Source organism: Peromyscus californicus, unplaced genomic scaffold (assembly GCF_007827085.1).
Source record: "Peromyscus californicus insignis strain IS unplaced genomic scaffold, ASM782708v3 Scaffold_11__1_contigs__length_118956290, whole genome shotgun sequence".
Lineage (NCBI taxonomy): Eukaryota > Metazoa > Chordata > Mammalia > Rodentia > Cricetidae > Peromyscus > Peromyscus californicus.
Window position 1 is genome coordinate 39692122 of NW_026294402.1, and position 24290 is coordinate 39716411.

The following is a 24290-nucleotide window of genomic DNA, read 5'->3' on the forward strand; positions in this document are numbered from 1 at the left end:
ATTTGGTAACTGCTGGGGTTCCCTTCTCACTTATGTCCTACTGACCAGTTTCTGAAAGTGAGAAAGCTGTGGTGATGGGGACTGGGGTGGGGATAAAGAACACACGTTGTAAATGACTGTTCAAAAAGCTCACAATGTATCAGGTGCTAGCACAAATTTGGACAGTGCCGGGGATGGGGTGGACTGAGCGGGCTTTTCCAGGAGGCTGACTTCCAGAAGTGACTAAAGGTTTGGGGCAGCACGTAGGTTTGAGCTTTGGGGTGGAGGTACCAGATGTCTTCAAAGATCTTAGCCGAGATGTTGGCCAGAGTACCCATGCTCTCTCATTCGTGGAGGGAAACTGAGTCCAAAAGAAACAGCAAGCAATGGCTTTGGATGACCCAGCCAGGAGAAACCCAGCTTCCTTGCCCCGTGCATGGCCGACTCTTGGCACATTTATGACATATGCCTCTCTGCGACCATATAGGCTCCAAGCCCATGGGTGACAGGAACCCCTTTCCTCTCTCGGCCAGAGAAGCAAGATCGAGATGGTCAGGCCAGGGTCCCCACCTCTGTCCCTGAGCTGGTGGGTCTAAGGGACCCCTGGGCTGGGGCTGGAGTGGCGTTCACCACCCGGGGTGTCGCGGGGGGGCGGAGAGAGCGGCCGCCTAGCCCAGCCCCGCGGATGACAGGAGCCGGGGAGCCGAGGAGGGAGGAGCCGCCGCCGTGCGCTGGGCTGAGGAGCAGAGAGAGCGGGGCGCCGAGTGCGGGCGGCTGGGAGCGCGCTGAGCGGGGGAGAGGCGCTGCCGCACGGCCGGCCACAGGACCACCTCCCCGGAGAATAGGGCCTCTTTATGGCATGTGGCTGGTAACTTTCCTCCTGCTCCTGGACTCTTTACACAAAGGTGAGACCCGCGCTGCCGGCGGCTGGGCGGTGGAGGCGGCGGGGCCGGGATGCGCGCGGCTGGAGGCGAGGTGCGGTGCCCAGTGGGCTCCAGGTGCCCGGGTGCAGGACCCGCTCGGGTGTACGGCGCTGGGTGGGCGCGAGGGGTGGGGCGGCTCCGCGAGAAGGGTAGGGTGAGAGTCAGCTTGGGACCGTTTGCCAGCCCCCCTACGTCTGCCGTTTAGGGGCGCGCCCGTGGGGGGCGGTGGCCAAGGAACCCCTGGTTTCCCTGTCCCAGCCTGGCCGCAGTTCTGCCCTGACCCCCTCCCCCAGCCCCTTGCCCGCTCTCGCGGGTTACTGGAGCTGGGACCCCGGGGTGCCCTGCGAGCCAGGTGGTCCTCGGACCAAGACTTCATCCGGGAGCCCACGGAAATTGGGTCCTCGGACCTAGGGAGGCTCACTCCCGCTGTAGCTTCGTGCGCCCCTCGACCGCCCTCGACCCCCGCCCTGGCGCAAATGCCGGCGCACCGCATGGCGCTTATCCGCGCCTGGCTGGGTGCAGGGCTGGGAGAGCTGGGGGTCCCGAGAGGCGGGGGTTTCCTCGGACAGCAAGTTTGTTCTTCAGATCCGAGGGTCGCCCTCACCTATATCCCACCCCCATACCCCAGGCGCTAGCCCCGGCTTCTCTGAGTCTCCCTGGCCACCTTAGGCAGTCTGCCCCAAGGTGCGAGACTCTTCGCTCCGGCGCTTGGCCTGCTGGACTAGGGGACAAGTGTTCAGACTGGGGGGCGTGTCCCTTTCCTCGGAGAGAAAAGGTTGCTGAGGGGTGGGTCCAGGTGTCCGGCATGTCCAGACCAGCTCCTGGGGCGCCGCGCACCTGATCTAAGAGGTAGCCGGGACTGAGGGGTTAGCCAGAGGCAGGCATTTCTGATCGTAACCAACCTGGGTACCAAATCGGGACCTGGCCAGCGCGGGCAGTTGAGCTTCTAGGCTGTGGCAGAGGACGTGCCCCCGGGCGCGCAGATGGCGGGAGGGAGAAGAGGCGGCCGAACTCCGCGCCCTTGCGCTGTAGAGCACAGACGCTCCTCGGCTTTACCTGCTCAACCCTCTAACTTTTCTCCTTCGCGCCCGGAGGGCAGCTTCTCCTTCCGCCTCCTTTGCCTGGGCTGGCCTGGTCCAATAATAATTCTTGCCCCCTAGGCGATGGAGAAGGGCAATCAAGAGCCCGGGAAGGGGTCTAGTCCTTTGCGGAAGCAAAGGAACCTGCCAGAACCCAAAGCAATGCCCAGTAGGTTGCGGGGAGGAGGCTAACCCCTATTTGTGGATATGGCCAGGTCAGAGCCAGTCTGACGGCCTAGTCTGCTGGGATTTTGCCCAGAAGATCCGATTGCTGGGCAATGGGTGGCCTTAGATGGTGAGCAAAGTAATAGACTTTCTCAGGCCCAGTGGGGGCCACTGGGTAGCAACACTAAGGCTGGTTTAGGTTGTTTAACTCCTTGCCCCCTGAACTGACCCCTTCATCCCACCTTAGGCAACAAGCTTGCCTCCTGCCCCCACTGCACACCCCAGTTTTCTTTCCTGGGGCTCTTCCTGCTTCCCTCCACCCCGACAGGCTGGTTTGGCTCACAGCTTTAATTACGTTAATATTAAATATACATAAGGTGAGGAGCGGCTTTCTCTCTCCATAGCTCTCACTCCAACCCCCATCCCTTTCCCATTTTGTCAGGCAAGCAACACAGACCAGAGCTGCTGCGGCCACACTCAACTGCTTTGTCCCTCACCTTGCCCCAGGAATAGCCCATTTCTTAGCAACGGAGACCCCTTCACAAATACCTGCAGGACACTGCCCTCCCCCATCCAGGAGCTCTGCATTAATAAATGAAGCCCAAGTTATTTGATAGGGAAGGAGCAGATGGGGGCGGGGGTGGAGAAAGGCCCTCAAGGCCACAGGGCAACAGCTGGAGGGGCCGAACCCACTCCTACTCTAGCAGGAAGTTGCCACTTACAGTAGGTCTTGTGGGTAGACAAGAGTTACCAGGTATGGCGGCCCTGGGTGGCCCTTGGGTCTGCGGATCCCTGGGCTCCCCTGCCATTCAGAGTACCAGCATCTGGGTTGGGCGCCAGGCAGCCTTGCCAGACAGGCCTATCTTTTCCTTGGTGCCTTAATTGGGTCTTAGGTGCCAGGCTGATCCCCAGGGGCCTGTTCTGCTTGGGGTGGCATGGTAGGTGGGTGGTGGAGGCGGCTGGGGGAAGATGTAATGTGGGGAAAGCAAGAGAGATGGGGCGTGGTTTATTTCTCTCCCGTTGCCAGTCACCCCCGCGGCACCAAGGAAAATGTAAATGCGAATGTTCCAGCCTGTTACAGAAAACAATATCCTCTTGCAATAATTTGTACGTCCATCTGTGAGGAGCGGGAGGCGGCAGGCAGAGAGAAGAAAACAGGGGGAGATGGAGCGTCCTCTGGATGGAATTAAGCAGTTATTGAATGTTTTAAGCTTCTGTTATTTCCATTCCTCTCAAAATACCTTTTTTTTTTTTTATGAAGCCTGAGCTCAGCCCGTTTCCCCAGAACTAAACGGGGAAGGTGTTTTAATAATCGGTTATCGAGTCTCCAATAACTGCCTTATTATTGCCAAAACAAATCCAGGTCTGGGCAGCCAGATGAACCCCAGCGAGGCTCTCTCTGTTGTTCCAGCCAACGTGCCAGCATCTGTGTTGCCCGAATTTGCATTTTTACTGTGTAAAAGAACAAGCTTCCTCGGCACTAAAATTCCTGTTTTCTAAAAGCCAAAATAATGGGTTGCATTGATTTTTTCATTTCCCACCCCAACCTCTCGGATGGGGACTCAGGGTTCCTCTCTCTGGAGAAGACCGAATTAAAAGCCTTTGTCAGGCCATTAAGAAAATCTCTAGCATTCTGTTCAGCGTCTAATTAAAAAGGGGGGGGGGTTGCTGGGGGGCATGTTTCTAAAATCTCAAAGTGGCAAGTACAACTTAGGGGAGGTAGGTGAAGGACTGGTAAATGTCGGGGAGGGATTGGGTGGCCAGAGGGACCCCGGCTGCTGGAATAACATGAAGGAGGAGGCAATTGCCATGATGCCCGGCAAACCTTTCTGATGCCTCATTTTCCTGGGCATCAAAGCCAGCTGCCTTGAAATACTTCTGCTGCAGAACGAGGCGCTCAATTAGAAGAAAAAGCTAGTAAGCGGTCGGGCGCAGAGGCAATGCTGGCCCAAGTTGAACAGGTGCTGGGCACTGGCCAGAGTGGCTGTTTTTCTTTCAAAGAGGGAGGAGGTGGGCACACAGACAGTCAGGTTTGGCCTGGCGATGGTTTGCTCCAGAAGCAGGCAGGCTAGGGGGTCCCCAAGCACAGGGTGAAGGTCTGCTTAGAGAACATCACAGGCGTGGAGCCTTTGGCAAGGTACGGACCACAAGAGCCCTTACCTCCTCCAGGTACCTCTTTAGGGAGTCCATCCTTGTGATTTGTTTGGTTCCTGCCTTGGCTGGTGAAATATGACTTTGTTTGGAGAGCTCTATCAGGGTGTTCAGGCCTGAGGCTGGAGGTTCTCTCCTCCCCTATGTTCTTGGAGGGGACAATTTAAAGTAGTTACAAGGGAGGATCTCCGAGTTTCCTGAAGTGCTTTCCTAGCCCCTAACCTAGTACATTGATTGGAACCTGGGTACCAAGAATAGGGTGAGCTGCAGGCGGCAGAGATGGCAGGAGGCCAGGAACCCGAGAGCAGGCTCCAGATTTGCATATAATTTGCATATGTATTTGCATGCTCACCTAGCCAGGCCAAGAGCCTAGTCCTGTGAGGAGCATCCTAATCCCAGCTTCAGTGGGAGCTAAGCAGTAGCTTGCTCCTTGTGTGGAATAGGAATGGACAGGAATGGAAAGGGAGAGAAATGGCCTGGTAACTTCCACACAGTTTCCAAGTTTTAGGCCTACACGGGCTTAGGGCTGGCAGAGCGAGGCCAGCAGCCCTCCCCTTCTGTACCCAAGACAGTGGTACTGGGTGATTAGGATAGGATGGGCGACAACGGGCAGAGAGAGCCTGAGGCAGAGCAAATGTGAGGCGTGGGACCTTCCCCTGGTGCTTCAGGATTCCAGTTATGGGAGCCTAGGAGCCACATTAGCCTTCTGGAAATGGAACATTTGAATGGAGGGGGCTGGGTGCTTCAGGTTGTGATTAGAGTGAAGAACCATCAGTGGATAGGATGGGGGTATTAGATAAGGCATGGTGCTCTCTCATCCTCCAGTTAGGCAATATCCAGCTTTGGGAAGGGTGCTGGCCTCTGAGGGAGTGGAGCCAGAGCCTGCTGCTTCTTCTACCATGATTAAAGCGGTTGGTGCCTGTGGAAGGTTCCACTGGGGGCAGTGGGAAGGCAGGCGGGCTGTGTAGAGTTTGGAGTGATGCTTGAAGGGCAGACACTTAGGAGAGCTGTGTGATTACTCTGGGGAAGCCAGCTGAGACGTCTGTGCTGGGAGCATGGCCTAGGGATGGCCTTGTCTGTTTTTCTAGGGCCCTGAGCAAATGTCACCCTGGCAGGTGCATCTCTGAGGCCTTCTGGAATGTGCTTCTGCCTGCTTGCTGGTCCAGAAGGGTCCTAGTCTACTAGAGCTCAGAGAATGCGTGCTTCAAAGGGTGTTATGTGGAGCTCTGAGGGGTCAAGTGGGGTCTTGGGGGATGGGTGGGATTAGGAGGGCAGGGTCAAGGGACTGAGCTTTGCCTCTTCCTATCTAATTCCTTCAACTCCTGCTTTGGTTTGTTTCACATATTGTTGTTGATGTTGTTGTTGGGGTGTGTGTGTGTGTGTGTGTGTGTGTGTGTGTGTGTGTGTGTGTCTGGCTTCTATGGTAGAAATTTGGAGCCAAATCAACCCCTTTGTGCACATCCTAGCACTGCATTTACCAGGCGTAAGACTTGGGGGGCGGGCTCTCTGAGCCTCCTTTCCTCTGTCTGAGACTAAGGAAGATAAAGTACACACCGCAGCCAGAACAGAGCTGGTGCTCAATAAACATTAGGCCCCTTCTGCTTCCTACGCTGCCCCCACCTTCATCCTCCTGCCTTGACCCCAAAATAGATTTGGAAATCCCGTCTCTCCTGAGCGGTTGTATTAGCCAGCCACACCTCCAGCAAGGTCAACTGTCTTAGTCCTTATGACACTAAGAAAGACCAAGTGATGGCCAGGACAGGGGACAGGAGTTCCATCTGTCATGTCACAGGGTAGCCTTTAGGTGTCTGCTTTAGAAAAGAGCCGCAGCCGATTGGACACCTGGGTGTCCTTGGGGAGTCCGGCACCACCCTCTGCCCCATTCGTCATGGCTAGTGGCAGTAGTGGAAATGGAGAGGGCTGAGGTTGAGTCTAGACTCTGAGTTCTAGCATTTGAGGGAAGCCAGGACTGGTTTCTTACAAACTACAGTGAATACTGGGCTGCTCAGTGCATCCTTACCACGCTTGGTGTAGTAAAAGCAAGGAGCATGGATTTAATTCAGTGCGGAGTGTGTACAAGAGCTCCTCATAGGGCGAGCCTTCCAAGCGTCTCTGGATGTGTCTCTCCCTGCTGGGGTAAGCCTCTCTGTTGTCTAGGTAGTCCGATGTTGAGAGAATACCCATGACCTTTGGTGTCCCTGATCATTCCTCTCTCTATGACCCAATCTGCTATATAGAAAGAACATACAACCCAGAGATCAAGGGTTGTCCATGGCAGCTTGTAGCCTTTGGGCTCTGTGCTCTGTAAATGAGAGGAGGGGTTGCTGTAGGCACATCAACCCATGTGCCCTGTTGGACAGATGTTTGTCCAGTGCTGCTGTGGCATGAGCAGCATTGGCCTTGGGCATCACCCATGCCACTCCAGCTGCTACTCTTCTCGTCTGTTCAGCACCCCTAGCACCCTCCCCATGCCCTTGCTCAACATGAAGCTTGCTCTGACAGTTTCCAAGGTCACCATCTTCATTAAGAACAGTTATTCAAATGCTAGTTGCATATTCATTAAGCTGATTTTTCTAAAGAGATGTGTGTGTGTGCGCGCGCGCACGCACGCGCGCGAGCACACTCATACACACATGCATGGTTAGAGAGAACGTTCTCTGTGGACCTAGAAAACAGGCTTGGTTTGTCTATCACAGGCAAGTGGAGGTGCTTTTATTCTGTAATCTGTAAAATGGGTAGAATGACCAGTGTCCTAGCTATCTCACAGGCAGGTATCCCCGCCTGTGTGCGAGAGTAAGGGGCATAAAATCAAATACTGTGTGACGGTGCTTTGTACACAGAAGGGGACAACAGATAAACACACACGCATTTGAGAAAACACAGCAAAGCGGTTCTTGCCCTATAAATATTATGCTAATTTTAATGTATAATTACTATCGTTTCATCATAGGTAATGACAAAGATCTCATGAAAAGACAGCTGTTTGCGCCCGTCTCTCTCCATTTCCCCACCCCCTCCCCCACCGATGGAGAATTTCCCTGGTTTTATTTCCTGTCATTGTGGAGACAGCTAGTGAGTACAGCCAGGCCTGCAGCAGCCATCTTCCTGCAGTTCCCCCGCCATCCCCATGCGTGTGTGATGGAAAGACTTCAGCTCCCCTGCCCTCCTCCTGGCTGCTTGGATATGCTTTGAGTCTCTAACTAACGCCCCTGGGCATTACTGTCCCTCCAGAGAATCCAGTCTTTTCTGAGAGTCCCACTGTGGTGATATCATTGAAGGCTAAATTACAAGGGTCAGGGATACCCTGGTTCTAGTGTGGCCTGCCTGGAACCAAGGGGGGTAGGGGAGTTGGAAGCTGGGGCCAAGGAGGATAGGGGAAGTTGGAAGCCAGCTATGGAAGCAGGAGAAGAATCCAGGTAAGGGTCATGACTAGTGGTCTCTCAAAGTTGGAAGGTACCTTGAAGGACATGGAATGCATCTTCCAGCCAGACTTGACCCCTCTGCAGCTACTCTACCTGGTTCCCTTCCTCTTCTTTTACATGTCCGGTAGCAGGGACCGTTTCCCTGAAGGATGTTGTTTCCTGGTTCTGTGGCTCTGTGTGTTTTAGAGCCCATCCTTAGACCCAGCCCAGCCCTGTCATGATCTTGTACGTTCCATTCTCATCTTGGCTCCATCTTTGGATCACAGATTGAGACACAGGCCTCTTCCACTTATCACCTATCAGCCACTTATAAAGGGGCATCCTTCCCATCTGGGATCGCTCCTGTAGCTGTAGAGCCTCCCTAGTCCCTCTGCTGCTTCCTCAGGTGACATCATCTGTTTCATGATGCTCCAGTGTACCTGACAGAGGGAACCTCGGAGCCAGCACTGACCCCAGTCTAGGCACTGGCTAGCTGTGTCCTTGGGGTAAGTGACTCCACTTCTCTAGGCTTTGTGAATGGGAGAGATTGGAGAAAATAATCTCTTAAATCCCTCACGTGTTAACAGTCTAAATGTGGGGTTCTCTAGGGACAACTGTGCTGTCTGAGCTGACTCCCTAGAAAGAACTTTCTGGCCATGAGAGGCCTTCCGTTGACAGGCCTTGTCTAGAAAGGGCTGAAAGATTAAAGAGTCCGTCCAACTGGCAGCTGTTACTCATAACTCCTCCTGGAGCCGATGGTACAGGGGCCTTGGAGGCTGAAGGATAGCTGCATCCTCACTGGATCTCAAAGCTCTCTACTTGCTGACTAGGGGAACCATGTTTGTGTTGAGAATACTAAAAAGACCAAAACCAAACCCACCGCTGTTTCTGATGGGAATGAGGAAGCCACTGAACAACCATTCTCAATGAGCTTTGAAAAAGTGGTCCGGCATTGGGGTGAGAGAGAAATGAAACATCCGGTACTGGAGATGGCTCCAAGGAAGGCAGAATTGCCCTGTTCCAGATTGCTGCCCTGTATCAGACACTCCTCTGTAACGTGCACACCCTTGGAGACAGTTTGCGTATAATCTAGTCTGTTGTGTGGCTGTGGGACTCAAGGTGGGTGTCCATTTGAGACACAGCTACACGTGAGAAAGAGGGTAACATCAGGAACCAATCTAAATGTCCGTAAAGTGGGGTCTTTTCAAAAATGGAATTTTGAGCAATGGCTGCATTAAAGGCTTGGCATAAGAATTAAGTGAGTAATGTTGCAAGAAAAGGGCTCTTCCTTCATGGTTGCCTGGCACCAAAGAGATGCTGAAAAGCATCAGTGGCCGTGGTAGTGTGAGGAGTGTGGTAACCCAGGTGTTCCTGCCTAGTTTTCTTGTTTTGTTTTTGATTTTGTCAACGTGACATAAGCTAGTTACTTTGGAAGAAGGAAACTCAACTGAGAAAGTGCCTCCATCAAATTGCCCTGTAGAGCATTTTTAAAAATTAATGATGGATGTGGGAGGGCCCAGGTCACTGTGGGTAGTGCCATTCTGGACAGGACATACTGGCTTGGATTAAAAAACAAAATCAATCTGAGCAAGCCAGGGGAAGCAAGCTAGTAAGCAGCATCCCTCTGTGTTCCTGCTTCAGCTCTGGGTGCCCTGATGTCCCTCCGTGATGGATCTTAACCTGCAAGCCACGTAAACCCTGTTTCCCCCCAGTTACTTCAGGTCATGGTGTTCTCACACAGTAATAGAAAGCAGATGAGACAACAGGTGTGCCCAGATAGGAGGCAACCCGAGGGCAGGAGGCAGGAGACTTGGTCCCTGTGGCTTCATCTCGCCCAAGGACAACACAAAGTCATGTTACCTGGGAAGCACTGTGGTGCCATCTGGGAGACTCACCCACTCCTCCCCAGAGCCCAGCCTCACACTATCTCCAAGAGCAAATGAACCATAAAAGGGTTTTCTGGTGTCTAGCTGGTCCTCTGGGGTTTGGCACGTACTGGTGGCTGAACAGAGGCCCTGTGAGTGCTCCCCATCTGGGCCCAGTTCCCCCAGCTGGGGCATGAGAACAATCGGAGTGACGCCCCATCATCTGTCTGTCCCACCTGTAAACCTTTGTATGTGAATGCATCCGTGTAATCAACCTTGCAAAATAATCCGCAAAACCTGGCAGCCCTCCTACCTAAGGGACTCCATGGGAGGCTGTAGGGGGTGGGGACATCAGGGGAAGTGGACAGCAGGGGGACTGCTATTACCATGCTTGTTCATTGACCATGTAACTCTTTCTGGATTCACTCCATTGCCAAGCTCAGTTAACACACATGGTGGGAATACACATGTCAGCATAATACACATGTCAGCATGCCCACGAGAACCATGTTGCTGGGATGGGAAACACCAAGTCCAGTACGGTACATCTGCTTTCCCACCTATTGCTACTGAGTGTAGACTGAGGACACTAACTTCTAAAATAGCATTTCTGGTCCTGTGACAGGCCCAGGATGGCTGTTGTCTAAGGCGCTGCATCTTTAACAAATTTCCAGGTGATTCTTATACATATTCATGTTCGTACACCACTGTTTTAAGTTATTCTGATTATCGCCATCATCCTGGGTGCTCAGTAAATATTTATTGCAAAAGGACTCATTTACCCCACAAGTACTTCCTGCTTGTCTCCTATGACAATAATACTCATAACAACAGCCCCAAATACTTGAGAGGTGCCAGACACTTACATTCTCCAAAAACTGTCACTGAGGTAGATACTGTCACCTTAGTTTTACAGAGACTAAGGCACAGAGAGGCGGGGTTGTCTTGCCTGGGGTTGCACACATTGCTTATAACTGGTAAAGCAGGGCTTTGAACCCAGGGAATGTGGCACTGGAACTAAGGCTCTTACCACTGTGCAAGCGCCTCTCTTGTGCCCAGGGGATGGAGTGATCACTGAGAAGGCCACTGTCCTCAGGAATTCACAGTCCTGCATAGGAAAAGGGCCCTCCTACCCCCTTGGTCCTTCCTCTCTTCTGGTCCTCGCTCCTCTGAAGACTCGGCCCCCTCCTCTACCCACGCATGCTAGGCCTGGGAAAGCACTCTTTAGAACTGAGTGGGTGTTTCAGGTGCCCAGTGCTCTGGCAGACACTCCTCCATGCAAAGCCCAGTGAATGGAAGGAGTAAACACCGCAAAGGAAGAGGACTAAATGACTCATTGTCCCCGTGGAGGCAGCGGGGGTGCTAATATTTCGGTCCCCTCTGGTTGTCACTTCTGATGATCGGTGATGATGACGTGGGGTAATTCAGTGTGTGCCCCAGAGGAATGCTAGCAGGGCCTCACACTGCAGCCAGACACCTCCCCGCCCCACTCCAGGCAGGTGGGTGGGAGACCACGGGTGTCGCTACGGGCGACACCCGTGTCAGGTTTCCTTTGCCACGCTAATCCCCCACGTGATGCCCAGACAAGCCAAGGGTGAGCTAGTTGGTAGATAGGAGGGATATGCAGGTTCTAGCTGTGACCCTGGGGGCAGCCAGATGCCTGGGGGCGATTTCTGGTTTAAAAATATTACCGTACTATTTCTACACTTCTAATCTCCTAGCGATTTGGAGCCTGTTTTATGAAACACAGCGTCCGGGTGGTGCTCGGTGTTACATGGGTAGAGAAGATTAAATGGGTTTAAGGCTGGACGTCTGTCACATGACAGCCGGGCCCATAACTTCCATTTTCTATTAAAAATCCATTTCCCCCTTTGACCAGAAGCGGCTTTGCTGTTGATCTGAATGTCTCTCTCTTTATTTATGAAGGATTCCCCCGCCTTCCCTTGCTCTCTGTAAATTTGCTTGGTTCTGTCTGCAGAGAGAAGAGAGCTGGAGGGATGACAGCAGTTTAAGGAGAAGGCTGTGGCCTGCTGTCGTGGGATCACCTTTCTAGCTGGGGTTAGTTTAGAGAGAAAGGTGAAGGACAAATGTCCTTAGGTCCCAGACTAGGAACTCAGTCCTGTGATGGGAAAGCTCGGCTGGGCAGCCAGGTGCTCTTATCCCTCAGCTGGGTCCTGGGTCCATCTCTTCCCTCCACCCTCCCCCTCCATCCCTCCTCCCCCTCCACCCCTCCCTCCCTCTCTCTCTCCATCCCTTCCTTCCTCTTTATCATCATCCTCTCTCCTCTTCTTTTTTCGTTTTCACTTCTTTCTTTCTTTCCTCCTCCTTCCCTCTTTTCTTCCTACTCTCCCCTCTCTTCTTTTTCTCTTTTTAATTTCCCTTTCTATCTTCCCTTCCTCCTCCTCTCCCTCCCTTCCTTCTTTTCTTTCTCCTCCTTTCCTTCTGTCCCTCCTTCCTGCCTTCTCCCCATCCCTTCCATTCCTTATTCCGGACCTGTCCACCTATCCACCTACCTACACACCTATTTACCTATCTACCTACTCCCCCACCCACCCCCTCCCTTCCTACTCTATATCTCTATCCCCCGTAATTCTTTCTCTCTTCGTTGAGACATCCACTCTTGTTCAGCCTGGTCTTGAGCTCCCGGGCTCAAGCCATCCCCCTGCCTCCTCAGCCTCCTGAGAAGTTGGGAATCCCTGTGTACACCATTTGTGGCTTACTGCTGCCTTCTCTTCCTGCCCGTATGATCTTGCAGAAGCTACCGACCCCCTCTGAACCTCCTCTTTTTCACTAACAGGACCCTCATTTCTCATGTCTATGCACAGATTAAATAAGGTCACAGAAGCACCTAACCACCCCATGCCCAGTGCGTAGTCCAGCCTCCACCCAGGAAATGTTGGTCCCCTTTCTGGGACCTGGTGCCATCAGCCATGCCCGTGAGTCTCCAGAGAGATAGATGTCCAGCCCTGAAAGCTGTGTCTTGGGTCTACTTGAATGAGAGCAGTCGCCGTTGTGAGGAGGCACTTGGACAGCCTGCTTGGTGCCTTTCCCCGTTTGGAGACACCACCTTCACCCACACCTTGCACAGCTGCAGATGGCCTCTTCTCTCCAGCCCTTCAATCCTCCAGCCTGGGGGTCTCCACAGTTCCCCCAAATACCCAAACTCACTGCCAGTCTTTACTGTGGTCATGTTGAGCTTCTCGGGGATGCCTTTGGGGCCAGCCTCCTAGTCCATCCACCTTCCAGCTCAGAGGAGGCTGGTCTGTGCAGTAACTGCAGTACCCTGGCTTTATTCTACAAGCTTTACTTAGCATAGCTCCTTCCCAAACTGGCTCTGTGCCGAGGCTTAGCCCCTTGCTGGCTCTCCATTGAGGAGATCGGAAAGGCAGCCTACTTCTCCTTTGCATTTTGATGCCCCCACCTTCCCTGGAATACTCTGGGACACTCAGCTGGTGCTTTGTGTGTGTTTCCTGGAGTGATGAAAGACCAGAGTCAAGGAGGACCTGGGGAGGGGCTGAGGAGGAGAAGGAGTCAGCTAAGAGGAAATGGGTTTGAATTCTGGAGAGCTGCAGGCAGAGCTGTGTCCTGATCATTTTAGGCAGCCTGGAATCTCCAGGACAGTCGGGACCTCCCACCCACACATCCTCATTAGAGAAGTTGAGGTTTTTGCCCTCCATTAGGCTCAGCAGCCCCACGAGGCGACTTCTCCTGCTCCACCGCACCCTGCTTCTTTTGGATATGAGTACAATGTGGCCCAGAAAGGCTAAGCCACTTACATAAAGTCACACAGCAGGTGATGTGAGCCTCCAGAAGACAGAGAGTTCTGTGAGACTGTATCCAAAACTCTGCAGTGCTTCATCTCCTTGCTCCTTTGCAACATCACTGCTCTGTAGATCTCAACAGGAGCTGCAGCAGGAGATGAAGTCCTGAACAGGCCACACTAGACTCCCTGGGGTCAGACTGGGACCCAGGACACCTGCTACTTCCCTTCCGAACCATTGCCTCCACGTCTATTCACCGGCTGATTTGCCCAGATTTTTCATTCTTCATGTGGCAAGAAATCTAGACACCTGGTTGGCCGTGCCTCAGTTTCCCTCTCACGGATCTGTTCACTCCCTTCCATTGGCAGACAGGGTGAGGCTAAATTAATGTTTATTTAAGGGCTTCTGCATTTTGAGGTGACAGGTGCCTTGTGAAGGTAAAATATGAACCCAACCTAAGTGCAAAATGCTATTGTTTTACACCTGAGGGTGATGTTTCATGATGGCAATGCACTGTCAGAACCGTAAGCAGAAATGAATGGTGTGTCTAATCCTCCCCAGCTCCCCCACACTCTGAAGACAGCAGCTCGCATCCTGGAGTGGGAGAAATATGAGGCTACTCGTCTTTTGCTATAAATCTGCTGTTTCATCAGCCCTGACAGGTGGCTGGACAATCCCAGTCAATTCATCAATTAAATCTACCCATTTGTAGTTGCTGGGAACCTTGTGTCCTTGGCTCTGGGAAGAGCCAAGGCCTCCAAGTGCAGGAGGGCTGCTGTCATTGTGGTTGATCCCCCTAGTGGGAGAAGGAAGGGCCTGAGGAAGGGCTGTTCTCAGAGGCAAGGAGAGGGGAAGGGATTGCTAGTGGAGGAGATAGAAATGTGTGTTTGGGTGTGGCTGGGGTAGAGAGAGGGTAGCCTGGAAAGCCAGGTTTCTATGGTTTGTTTCGTCTTCAGCTTGATTCAGCGGAGCAAGTAGGTCTGTCTTCTGCTTCTGGTGACAGAGAGGCTCCTGTTCTGACTCTGGCCATGTTGTGTAACTTTAGATAAGTCGGTTAGCTTCTCAGTCTTAATTTCTTTATCTGTAAACTGGAAATAATAATAATAATAATAATAATAATAATAATAATAATAATGACAATTCACTTTAGCAAGTTAAGATGAAAGACAATAGCTACCTACTACTGATAGAAATATGATGACCCCAGTGAGCCTGGCCAAAGTGTGGCTCACAGGTGACAGTGAAGCCAATGACTGCTGTCATTATTGGGTAGCTCTTGTCAACACCAAGGGCTCTGTCCAACTTCAGTCTGTTCCTCAGACCTTTACCATAAGGATTTGGGAGCCCTCTCCCATGAAGTGAACGCTTCCTGGATTCCTTTCTGTCTGAGAACTTTCTCAGTTTCCCTAGGTTTATTTGTCAGGCACAGTGGAGAATCATTCCACATCTTGGTGAAGTTTCTCTCCTCAGTCGTGAAACTGACATGGTAGGGGTAGTTAAGTAATTAGGTAATCTCAGGAAGCACCCACAGACCCAGAGGGATGTCCCTGATCGCTAAAGCTAAGCTAAGGACTGCTGGCATGTCCAGAGTCTACTAGGACCACTGCCAGGAGAGGTAGAGGGAGGGAGAGAAGGAGGTAGAGAGCTAGGGAGGAGGGAGGGAGAGAGAGGGGTCTGTGTGGCCTGGTTGTGTTTAAGGAAGCTCCTCTTTTCATCGCATTGATCATATTACAGCCACATATTGCCTATTAAGAAAGCAATGCTGGGTCAAATGCTGGGTGGGCATCCTAGAGATCCCACTTACTGGTTGGTTGAGTCTTGAGGAAGACAAGGGAGCATCTCAATCTCCTCCTTTGTAGATCAGGCTGATAATGGTCGCCCAGTCCTAGGCCATTGGGAGGATGCCATGAGGCCATAGACGCGACAATGCCAATTATTTGTTAAATGCATCTTGGTCAGGAGGGCCTCTCAGAAGGTGAGCATGGGGCCCCACCCCTGGGCACGCTGAGAAGTCTCACTGAGCCTCTGCTTAACCTGTAAAATGGCCTGATCTTGTGATCACTCCAGCCACAGAGAACAGGCCTGCTACAAGAGCTTCTGAGGGTCTCCCTGAGCAGACACACTCAACCATGGACTATTACAGAGGAGGCAGTGTGAGGAGATTACCAAGCAATGCTGCCTCCCCCCAGAGCCTTTCAGCTGCTGAGGGTCCAGGGCCTGGTGGGGACAGCAAATGCATTTTCTGCTAAGAGGATGCCCCTGATACTGCAGCCAGGAGCCCACGGACTTTTTTTTTTTCCAGCATAGCTGCTAATGGCTTCATCACGGCTTTTTATGAGATGATGTGAATTGCTCTGGCCAATGAGGCTTAATGGCCTTCCTCAACGACCTGCCTGGTATATTCTCCCTAGAGGCTCTGCTCTGAGTTAAGGCAAGAATATTAATACAGTTCGTCCGGATGTGGGCTCTCCCCCTCCCCATAAAGTTGTGGAAATTGAGGTCAAGTTGGGTCCCCCGCAACGTTCTTTAAACAAGCAGCAGCCCGTTGCTTACTCTTTCATCTTCTGGTGGAGAGGAACTGACTTCCCACAGGAGACTAGGGGGCCGGGTTCTCTCCTCCATTGGGTTGGCCTCCTTAAAGGGGAAGGCCCCTGAGTAGGGAAGGAGGCTCCCCCCAATTCCTCCAACAGGGCAGGAGCAGGAGGTGCTAAGGTCTGATGCTGGAATGGGAGGAACAGACACTGCCCTTCCTGCCAGGTAGCCCTGAGAATGTTTCTCTATGGGACTGGGGTTTGGAAGAGCATCAGGGACGGAAGGGTCTTCCCAGGCTTGTCCACCCTGCTTCCTATCCAGTTGAGAAGGGAAGGCGTGGTGATGGACGGGCAGGGACTTCTGCAGGCAGTCAAGACCAAGGCTGGGCCTCTTGTTCCAGATCCTGAAAGGTCATCTGGAAAATGCACTGATGACCTTTAGGGACCCAAGATAGCCCTCATGGACTCCTACTGCCTTCCATCTCCCAGGCTAGCACCCCACTTCCTCCACCTGTTTTCCTCAGGCAGTGATTGTGAAGTCCTTTCCCTGTGACCTGCAGCCTAGGCAGAGCACAGGACTCTACTCAGCAAGGCCTTCAGACTTCAGTTCTGCAACCACCCTGTGCACCTTGGGCAAGCCACTGAGTGTCCTAAACTTACCTACGTGGTCATGTTCTGGTTAGAATTTTTTTTTCAACTTGACACAAGTTAGAGTCATTAGGGGAGTGAACCTCAGTTGAGAACTGCCCCCACCAGACTGGCCTGTGGGCAAAACTGCGGGGCATTTTCTTGATTAACTATTGATGTGGGAGGGCCCAATTCCCTGTAGGTGTTCCCACCCAGGTAGTCCTGAGTTCCAGGAAAGCAGGCTGAGCAAGCCACAGGGAGCAAGCCAGTAAGCAGCATTCCTCTACCGACTCTGCTTCAGTTCCTGCTTCCAGGTTCCTGCCTTGACTTCCCCTGATGATGGACTACAGCCTGTAAGCCCAACAAGCCTCTTCTTCCCCAAGTTGCTTTTGGTCGTGTGTTTTTATCAAAGCCACGGAAACTCTAATCAATATAGGTGGTGAGAAGAGAGTTGTGGGGCTGGAAAAATGACTCAATGGTTTAAAAATACTTGTTCTTTCCAAGGATCCAAGTTCAGTACCTAGAACCTACATGGTAACTCTAGTACCAGGAGATTTGATGCCCCTCTGACCTCTGTGAATACCACACATGTATGTGGTACACATATATACACATACAGGCAAAAAAAAAAAAAACACCTTGTATACATAAAATGAAATAAAAACATTTTAAAACAGAGAAAGAGAGAGAGGAAGTGAGTGGGGAGGAGAGAAGCCATCTCCCTTTGGGGCTGTACAAGTGAGTTAAAGAAACGGCTGGGAGCCAGGCTGAAAAGACTAGGTGCTAAGTAAGTACAGATCTAGGTATCTCAGTGTCTCTCCTGCTATTTGTATTGCCACAGTAGGTGGTGACTTGGGACCCTTCACGCAACAGGGTTTGCGGCAGCCTCTCTCCATGGACTTGGTTCAGCACAGTAAATGAGACCTTTGACTTTCGTCATCCCTGTACCAACTAACCAAGAGACATCTACAAGGCAGGAAGTGTCCTTTCTCTTCTTTGCCATGGCCTGGTCAATAATTGGTCCTCAGCGAGTGCTTATTGACTGGCTGGCACTTGAAGGCTGGATGAATCAGTGCCAGCCCGCAAGGCTTCCACGCACGTCTCTCCAGCAGACCCTAACCGAAGCTCTCTCCTTGCCTCCCCTGCAGCCCGCCCTGAGGATGTTGGCACCAGCCTCTACTTTGTAAATGACTCCCTGCAGCAGGTAACCTTCTCCAGCTCTGTGGGTGTGGTGGTGCCCTGCCCGGCCGCGGGCTCCCCCAGCGCGGCTCTTCGATGGTACCTGGCCACGGGGGACGACATCTACGATGTGCCGCATATCCGGCACGTGCATGCCAACGGGACTCTGCAGCTCTACCCCTTCTCCCCCTCCGCCTTCAACAGCTTTATACACGACAATGACTATTTCTGCACTGCGGAGAATGCAGCCGGCAAGATCCGGAGCCCTAACATTCGCATCAAAGCAGGTGAGGGACCAGACACCAGCACCTTGACGGGGGGGGGGGGGGGGGGGGGGGGCTGCTGTGGGGCCTGAACACAGAATGGGGCGGCTGGGCTGGCATTGTGAGGATGTGTATGTGGTGTGTGCGTGAGAGCTTAGAAGAAACATTTACTTGGGGACAGCTTGGCCATCTACTGTGGTGCCTGGACACACACAAAGTGAGTATCTACCTCACACAGCACTGCCCATGAGTTAAGTGAGACAGTGTTCCCCACTAAAACGGGAAACTGTTGCTGGAGCTTCGTTTTCTAAAACCCTCCTGTGCTGGCTGATTTTGTGTGTCAACTTGACACAAGCTAGAGTCATCAGAGAGGAAGGTGCCTCTGTTGAGATGCAGCTAAAAGGCATTTTCACAATTAGTGATCAATGGGCAGGACCCAGCCCTTGGTGGGTGGTGCCATCCCTGGGCTGGTGGTCCTGGGTTCTATAAGAAAGCAGGCTGAGCAAGCCATGAGAAGCAAGCCAGTAAGCAGCAGCCCTCCATGGCCTCTGCATCAGCTCCTGTCTCCAGGTCCCTGCCCTGTTTGAGTTCCTGTCCTGACTTCCTTCAGTGATGAACAGCAATGTGGAAGTGTAAGCCAGATAAACCCTTTCCTCCCCAATTTGTTTTTGGTCATGGTGTTTTGTTGCAGCAATAGGAACTCTAACTGAGACACCTCCTTATCCTGAACTATATCAAGAAAGGTGAACATAATCATATGTAACTGAAGCAATTTCCATAAGGTTCGACTAATTCCCAGCACAGAACTACACCCAGAGCACTTCGGAAGTCTCGCTCTTTCTATCTGTGGTCTCTGTTCTCCTCAGGACAGTCGCTCCCCGGACTTGGAATAATTTGGATGTTTTGCCTTGTCTATGCTTTACAGAAATGGAGGCTCACATTCTGCCTTTTCTGGAGTCTCCAGCTTACTCTTCCCATGGAATTTATCCTCACTGTTTTGTGTGTGGCGGAAGGTCACTCATTATCACTGATGTATAGTATTTCACCATGTAAATAGGTCACACGCTGTTTGTCCATCCTGCTGTTGATGGGTATTTGAGTGCTACACAGCTCAGGGGACTGTCATTTAAGTACGATTCATGATGAAAAGCCTTAGCAGTGAAAGATCTGAATCTCTGTGGAGGCAGAGAAGCAGGGGTGATCTCTGCGGGTCAGGCCTGGAAGTGAGTAAGCGGCTTTGATCGGCTCTTTTTAACTAGGATATCACAACATACTATACTTCTGATACAGATAGGAAGTGCCTCAGATAGCAGGAAGGCACCCAAGTGTGGGCAGTGGTTTTCTTACAAGGGAATGTGGGTGCAAGAGGAGCTTATCGTGTAGCTCCAGAGTGCCATCTGTCCTACAGCTGTGCTGGCCAGGCCCTGGTGGGCAAGTCTAATGACAGGCCCTTCAGGATGAGCTCCTGAATTCCAACCTCCCACCACAAAGCTTCTCCCACAAGAACAAGGCTGCAAGTGTCTAGGCCCAGAGCTGTGGGGGGATGAGGGGTAAGTCCTGCTACCCACGCCCTTGAGTGGCCTGGGGTCAACTGTTGGCCATGCTGCTGAGGCAAGGGTTCTCTCCCATGCTCCTGCAGGTGTCTCTTCTGTATTGTTTGGCCCCTAATACAACCCCAAATATTGAACTGGGAGCCTTGAAGCCTGGATGTAAGTCCAGTTCTAGCCTCCATAGCCAGGATCCCTGGGAAAGGCCGTCACGTTGCCAGTTATACTCTCCTCCTTGAGTTAGAATCGGTCTTCACAGTGAGTCTACACAAGGTTTCTTACTGATGATGAGGCCAAGTCAAAGAACTATTTCCCACATGCCTGGCCTTTTCTGTGCTGCTCCACAGATGAAGAAATTGAGACTCAAAGGTTAACTCACCTGAATCCAGCATCCCCATGCTGCTCAGAGGAGGAGCAGGACCCGCTTGTCTGATACGCTTATGTCCACCTCGGCAGCCTCCCCAGGACCTCCAGGGTTAGCATGCGACACAGCTTGCCCTTGACCTCCACTACTCCAGCATCCTCAGGGGTCAGCTCCCTCAGGCCCCTTTGTGAGACTGGATGGAGGCAATGCCGCCAGACCCATGGGAGGGCTGGACCAGATCTTGACGGCCAGCCTCTCCCCTCTTCCTTTTCTTCCCTCCCCTCCCCTCCTTTCCTCTTGCCTGGAGAAGAGGCAAGATGAAGGCCTAGGGAGGGCCAGGTCCACTGGAAACGCAACCAATTAAAGAAGCTCTTGACAATGCCAGAGAGGCTGCAGGTGCTCCGCTCGCGGGGAGGATGCCAGGGCCCTAGGTGTCGCCCTGGCAACCGTGGCAAGGAGAGTAGAAGGGCATGTTGCCCAGGTGTCTGCTGAGGACAAGGTCCGTAGGCAGCGGGGGTTCTGGACTGTCAAGCTCTGCTTGTCAGAGGAGGGGGTGGAAGGAAGACGTGAGCCCCTGGCCAAGGCCAAGCTGAGGAAGACAGGGGGTAGGCAGAGCTCTTCATCCAACCCTTAAGGTAGGGTCCCACCTGCAGGATGTGACACATGGGTGGCTGCAGGCCACACCATGTGAAAATGAACACAAGGCTGGGAGCAGGCAGGAGTGGACTCTAGAAGGACAAGGTGGTCCTAAAATCAGGGCCCAAGTTGGAATAGGACAGAAGCAACAAGAGGTTGGAGGGTAGTAGGGATATGGGGACTGTTTCTGTGTCTGAGACAACCCCTGTTTCAATTATTCTCTTCTCCTGCCCAGTGGGTACCACCAATCCCACGAAGTGCTCAGTATCTGAACTACATTTCCCAGAACGCATTGGAATAGCCCCACTTTGTCGTTAGCTCATATAATCTGGGTTTTATTTTGGCAAATGACGGTCACTGTGCTGAACCCACTTGCTGCCCCCTTTCCCCATCACCATGACCTTGTGACACTCCTCTTTCAATCTCCCACAGTTTTCAGGGAACCCTACACCGTCCGGGTGGAGGATCAAAGGTCAATGCGTGGCAACGTGGCCGTCTTTAAGTGCCTCATCCCCTCTTCAGTGCAGGAATATGTTAGTGTCGTGTCCTGGGAGAAAGACACAGTCTCCATCACTCCAGGTAAGGAATTATGGGTGGTGGCTGGCAGAGCTGCCCAGGTGGTGGATGGTGCCTGAACTGGTCTATGAACTGAACAAGACCGTGACGATGGCTTTAGGGGCTGATCTGTTACTGTGCTATGGAGTTGTGGCAAATGAGCGTCTTTGGTGTCCATCTGATCATCTCTGTGTGGGATGGTAAAGTCCATGTGCTGAGCTCAGCCTGTGCTATCTACAGTGGTCCCACAGATGGAGCTCTCCTTGAACTTGCCCTGACTTATGAGAGCCTTTGGCAATGTCACCCGTGAAGGGTGCTAGGAGAGACAGGGTACATTTTGTACTCTGTGTGTAACGCGGGTAATGAGGCTGGATATTTGGGGAACCAGGTCTAAGTGTGCACACAGGACTCCTGTGAGTTGGCTGGAATGTCCTAAGACTCCTCAGAGACTGACATCGGAAATATAGCAATACTGTGTTGTAGTTAGTCTTGGAAACCCCTCGTTGGTTCATTTCCACCTGGGAAGGATTTTCCTTCCAGCAGTAAACAGGTCTTGGAAACTCACAAAAGGACCTCTTAAATCTTTATTCAACCTTCAAGGCTCCAAACAAACAAAACAAACAAACAAAAAAAAAACAACCCACCCCACCCTGATCCCCTTTTCCCGTACACCACATGAGCTCCATTTCTCTTCTTCTTTGAAGGGTTGTCTTTACAGGAAGAACTCTGGTCTTCCTGTAAAGTGGAGCATCCTGACCAGTGCTCTTCAAGCAGCCTGTTGGCACCAAGGTTCCCAGCCAGTTGTCTGAAATGACCCATGGTCTTCAGAGTTAGCTGAGGATAACAAGCCTCGATAGGAACCTGTTATAGAGCAGGATTCTTCATCTTGCTGAGCTCCCTGCATCCTGAGATGTGAGCAACACCTTTGAAAGAGCAGTGTTCGGGTCAGCTGAATCCAAATCATCCAGGAGCTGGCCTGGGTCTCAGCACTGACCAGTGCCCTTTGGATGGTTGTAGGGTACAGCCAGGTGGGACCTATGCTCACACATTTGTAGCTAGCATGGCAGGTGCTTTTTTTAAAAAAAAAAAGAACATGTACCTTGTTCTCACTACTTCCCCTCTCTCAGTTCCAAGCAGATGGCCAGGCCAAAAGATCTCTCAGTACCAGACAGGTTAACAGCCTGGTGATAGGAAGGCAGAATTAACACTACCTACAGACGCCTTCTCTCCTTTTTTGTGAACCTGTAAGTTAACGGAGCTGTCTAGAAGGAGAGCCAGAGAGAGAGAGAGAGAGAGAGAGAGAGAGAGAGAGAGAGAGAGAGAGAGAGAGAGAGAGAGAGAAGGAATCCAGGGCTGCGAATGGTACTGTGAGCACCTGTAGAAAAAGTACTTGGACCTCCTAGGAGCATCTGGGGGAGACCTACAAGGCTGGGACTCAGGTCCCAAATGAGACATGGCAAACACAGCCAAAGATCTAAAAAGCATCACTCAAGTAGGGAGCACAGGCTGGTGGATGCTGACACATCCCTGGGGAAGCCTCAGAAATGATGGGTAACGGGGTTCCTGTATTTCTAGCAAAGGCAGGTTTTAGACATTTAAAGACCTTAAGGAAATGTAGTATTTCTTATACACTTGGGTTTGTGGATGAAGCATTATGTCCATTAAAATAATAATTATATTATTAAAACTTTTTGAGTACTTGCTATTTTCCTGGCACTGGGCTAACACCTTCATACATCATATTTTAGCCTCACAGAAAGCCCAGAAGAGTGTTTTCCCCTTTCCACTTACAGAAGAGAAAGCTTAGGCTCAAAGAAGGAACTCAATTTCTTCCAGATCACGTGTTGATTACCCAGATGAGGCGTAAACCGAAGCAGGAGTTTTCCCAAGCTTCTGCTTTCCCTGCGTGCACACAAATGTGCCCAGTTTCTCTGAGTACCATGGAACTTTAAATGTGTGCTATAGGAAGTGAGACCTTTGGGGGAAAATACTCTATGTTGGTTTTTAAAGGGATGGTTTGGTGGAACCAAATGTAGGTAGTGATTATGAACCTAGAATCTGGGGCCAGACTGCCTGGGATGGAAGCTCACCCCCTTGCTTAATAGCTGGGTGAGTGGTCTCCATTCATAGGGCTTCACTTCCTACAGCTGTAGAATGGGTTTATAGGGTTGAAATACAAATATGCAATGTTACAAATGTTGCTTGACATTCTGAGGATGTGCTGGGTTGTGGCTGCCATTGTTTAGATCGAAGCCAGTGTCCTTCATTATTTCCAGTGGTTCCTGGTGTGGTGTGTGTATTTCTACTGTGCAGCTGACCTTGTATCTCATTCCCAGAGTGGGTCTCCTAGGAATGAGAACAATGTGGTTTTTATGCATGCATCCTCGACTCCTACCACATTGCCCTCTGAACTCACTACAGCAAGGGCTCACTCAGTGTCCAGTGAGGAAGGAATGGTTGCTTGAGACTTCTGAGAGATTCTGGGAGGTGATCTGGACAGATGGGGACCTGAGGACAAGCTGGTGCGTACTAGGTAGGCAGAGCAGAGCAGGCAGGGAGGGAAGGTTCACTAGTTTATGTGCCCAGGAGCTGGAGGCGGCAAGCTCCCCCAGGCACCCCTTGTAGTTGGTGCTTTGGAGCTGGCTGTCTTTGATGTCAGGACCAGGCTGGTAGCCCCAAAGGGCATAATTACCAGAGAAGTGGCCTTGATGCTAATCTGCGGGACCATGTTAAACTTTGGTAGACCGCCTTTCTTTCCTTTGGTCTTGGAGATTTTTCTTCTCCTGCCTAGCCTTCTAGCCCCAGCCATAATCATTCTAGATCCTTCTCTAGCTATTTGCTAGACCCAGAGACAGTCTTCCCAATACATTGAGTCTAACTAATATGCCCCCTGGGGGAACCCAGGGGAACTGGAAACGGTGGGGCTTGGCTGCATCTGGTCTCCGTAGGTGAGGACCAGAGATTGGGTACACATGCCACACAAGCCCTATTTCATACTTCCAATGTTCACATGTACCCAGTGTACACACACTCTGCACGTTTAGGTAGGTGTTTTGTAGTAGCAGGAGGCCGCTTCTTACCATGGAGAAGGCGATAATCTGGTCCGAAAGCAGAGGAGGAATGCAACATGTCAGCATCTGGAGTAGGGAACCTGGGTTAACTTTGATCTCTGCATCTATGGGGCTAGTCTCTAATGTTCTACACTTCAGGGCCAGCAGGAGCAGGTGCTGGAAAGCCAAAGGAAAACCAGGATGCCGGGGTGGA

The 24290-nt window shown here is 51.8% G+C and overlaps 1 protein-coding gene across 1 annotated transcript in view; it reads left to right on the forward strand.

Annotated features, from left to right (window-relative positions):
* Positions 1-707: 707 nt before the first annotated feature.
* Positions 708-24290, forward strand: part of Dscaml1 (DS cell adhesion molecule like 1) — a 338624-nt gene continuing 315041 nt past the window's right edge. Inside the window, 3 exon segments of the mRNA XM_052758901.1 lie at positions 708-884; positions 17631-17948; positions 20904-21050. Of these exon segments, the coding sequence (XP_052614861.1) occupies positions 839-884; positions 17631-17948; positions 20904-21050 (511 nt within the window). The 5' untranslated portion in view covers positions 708-838.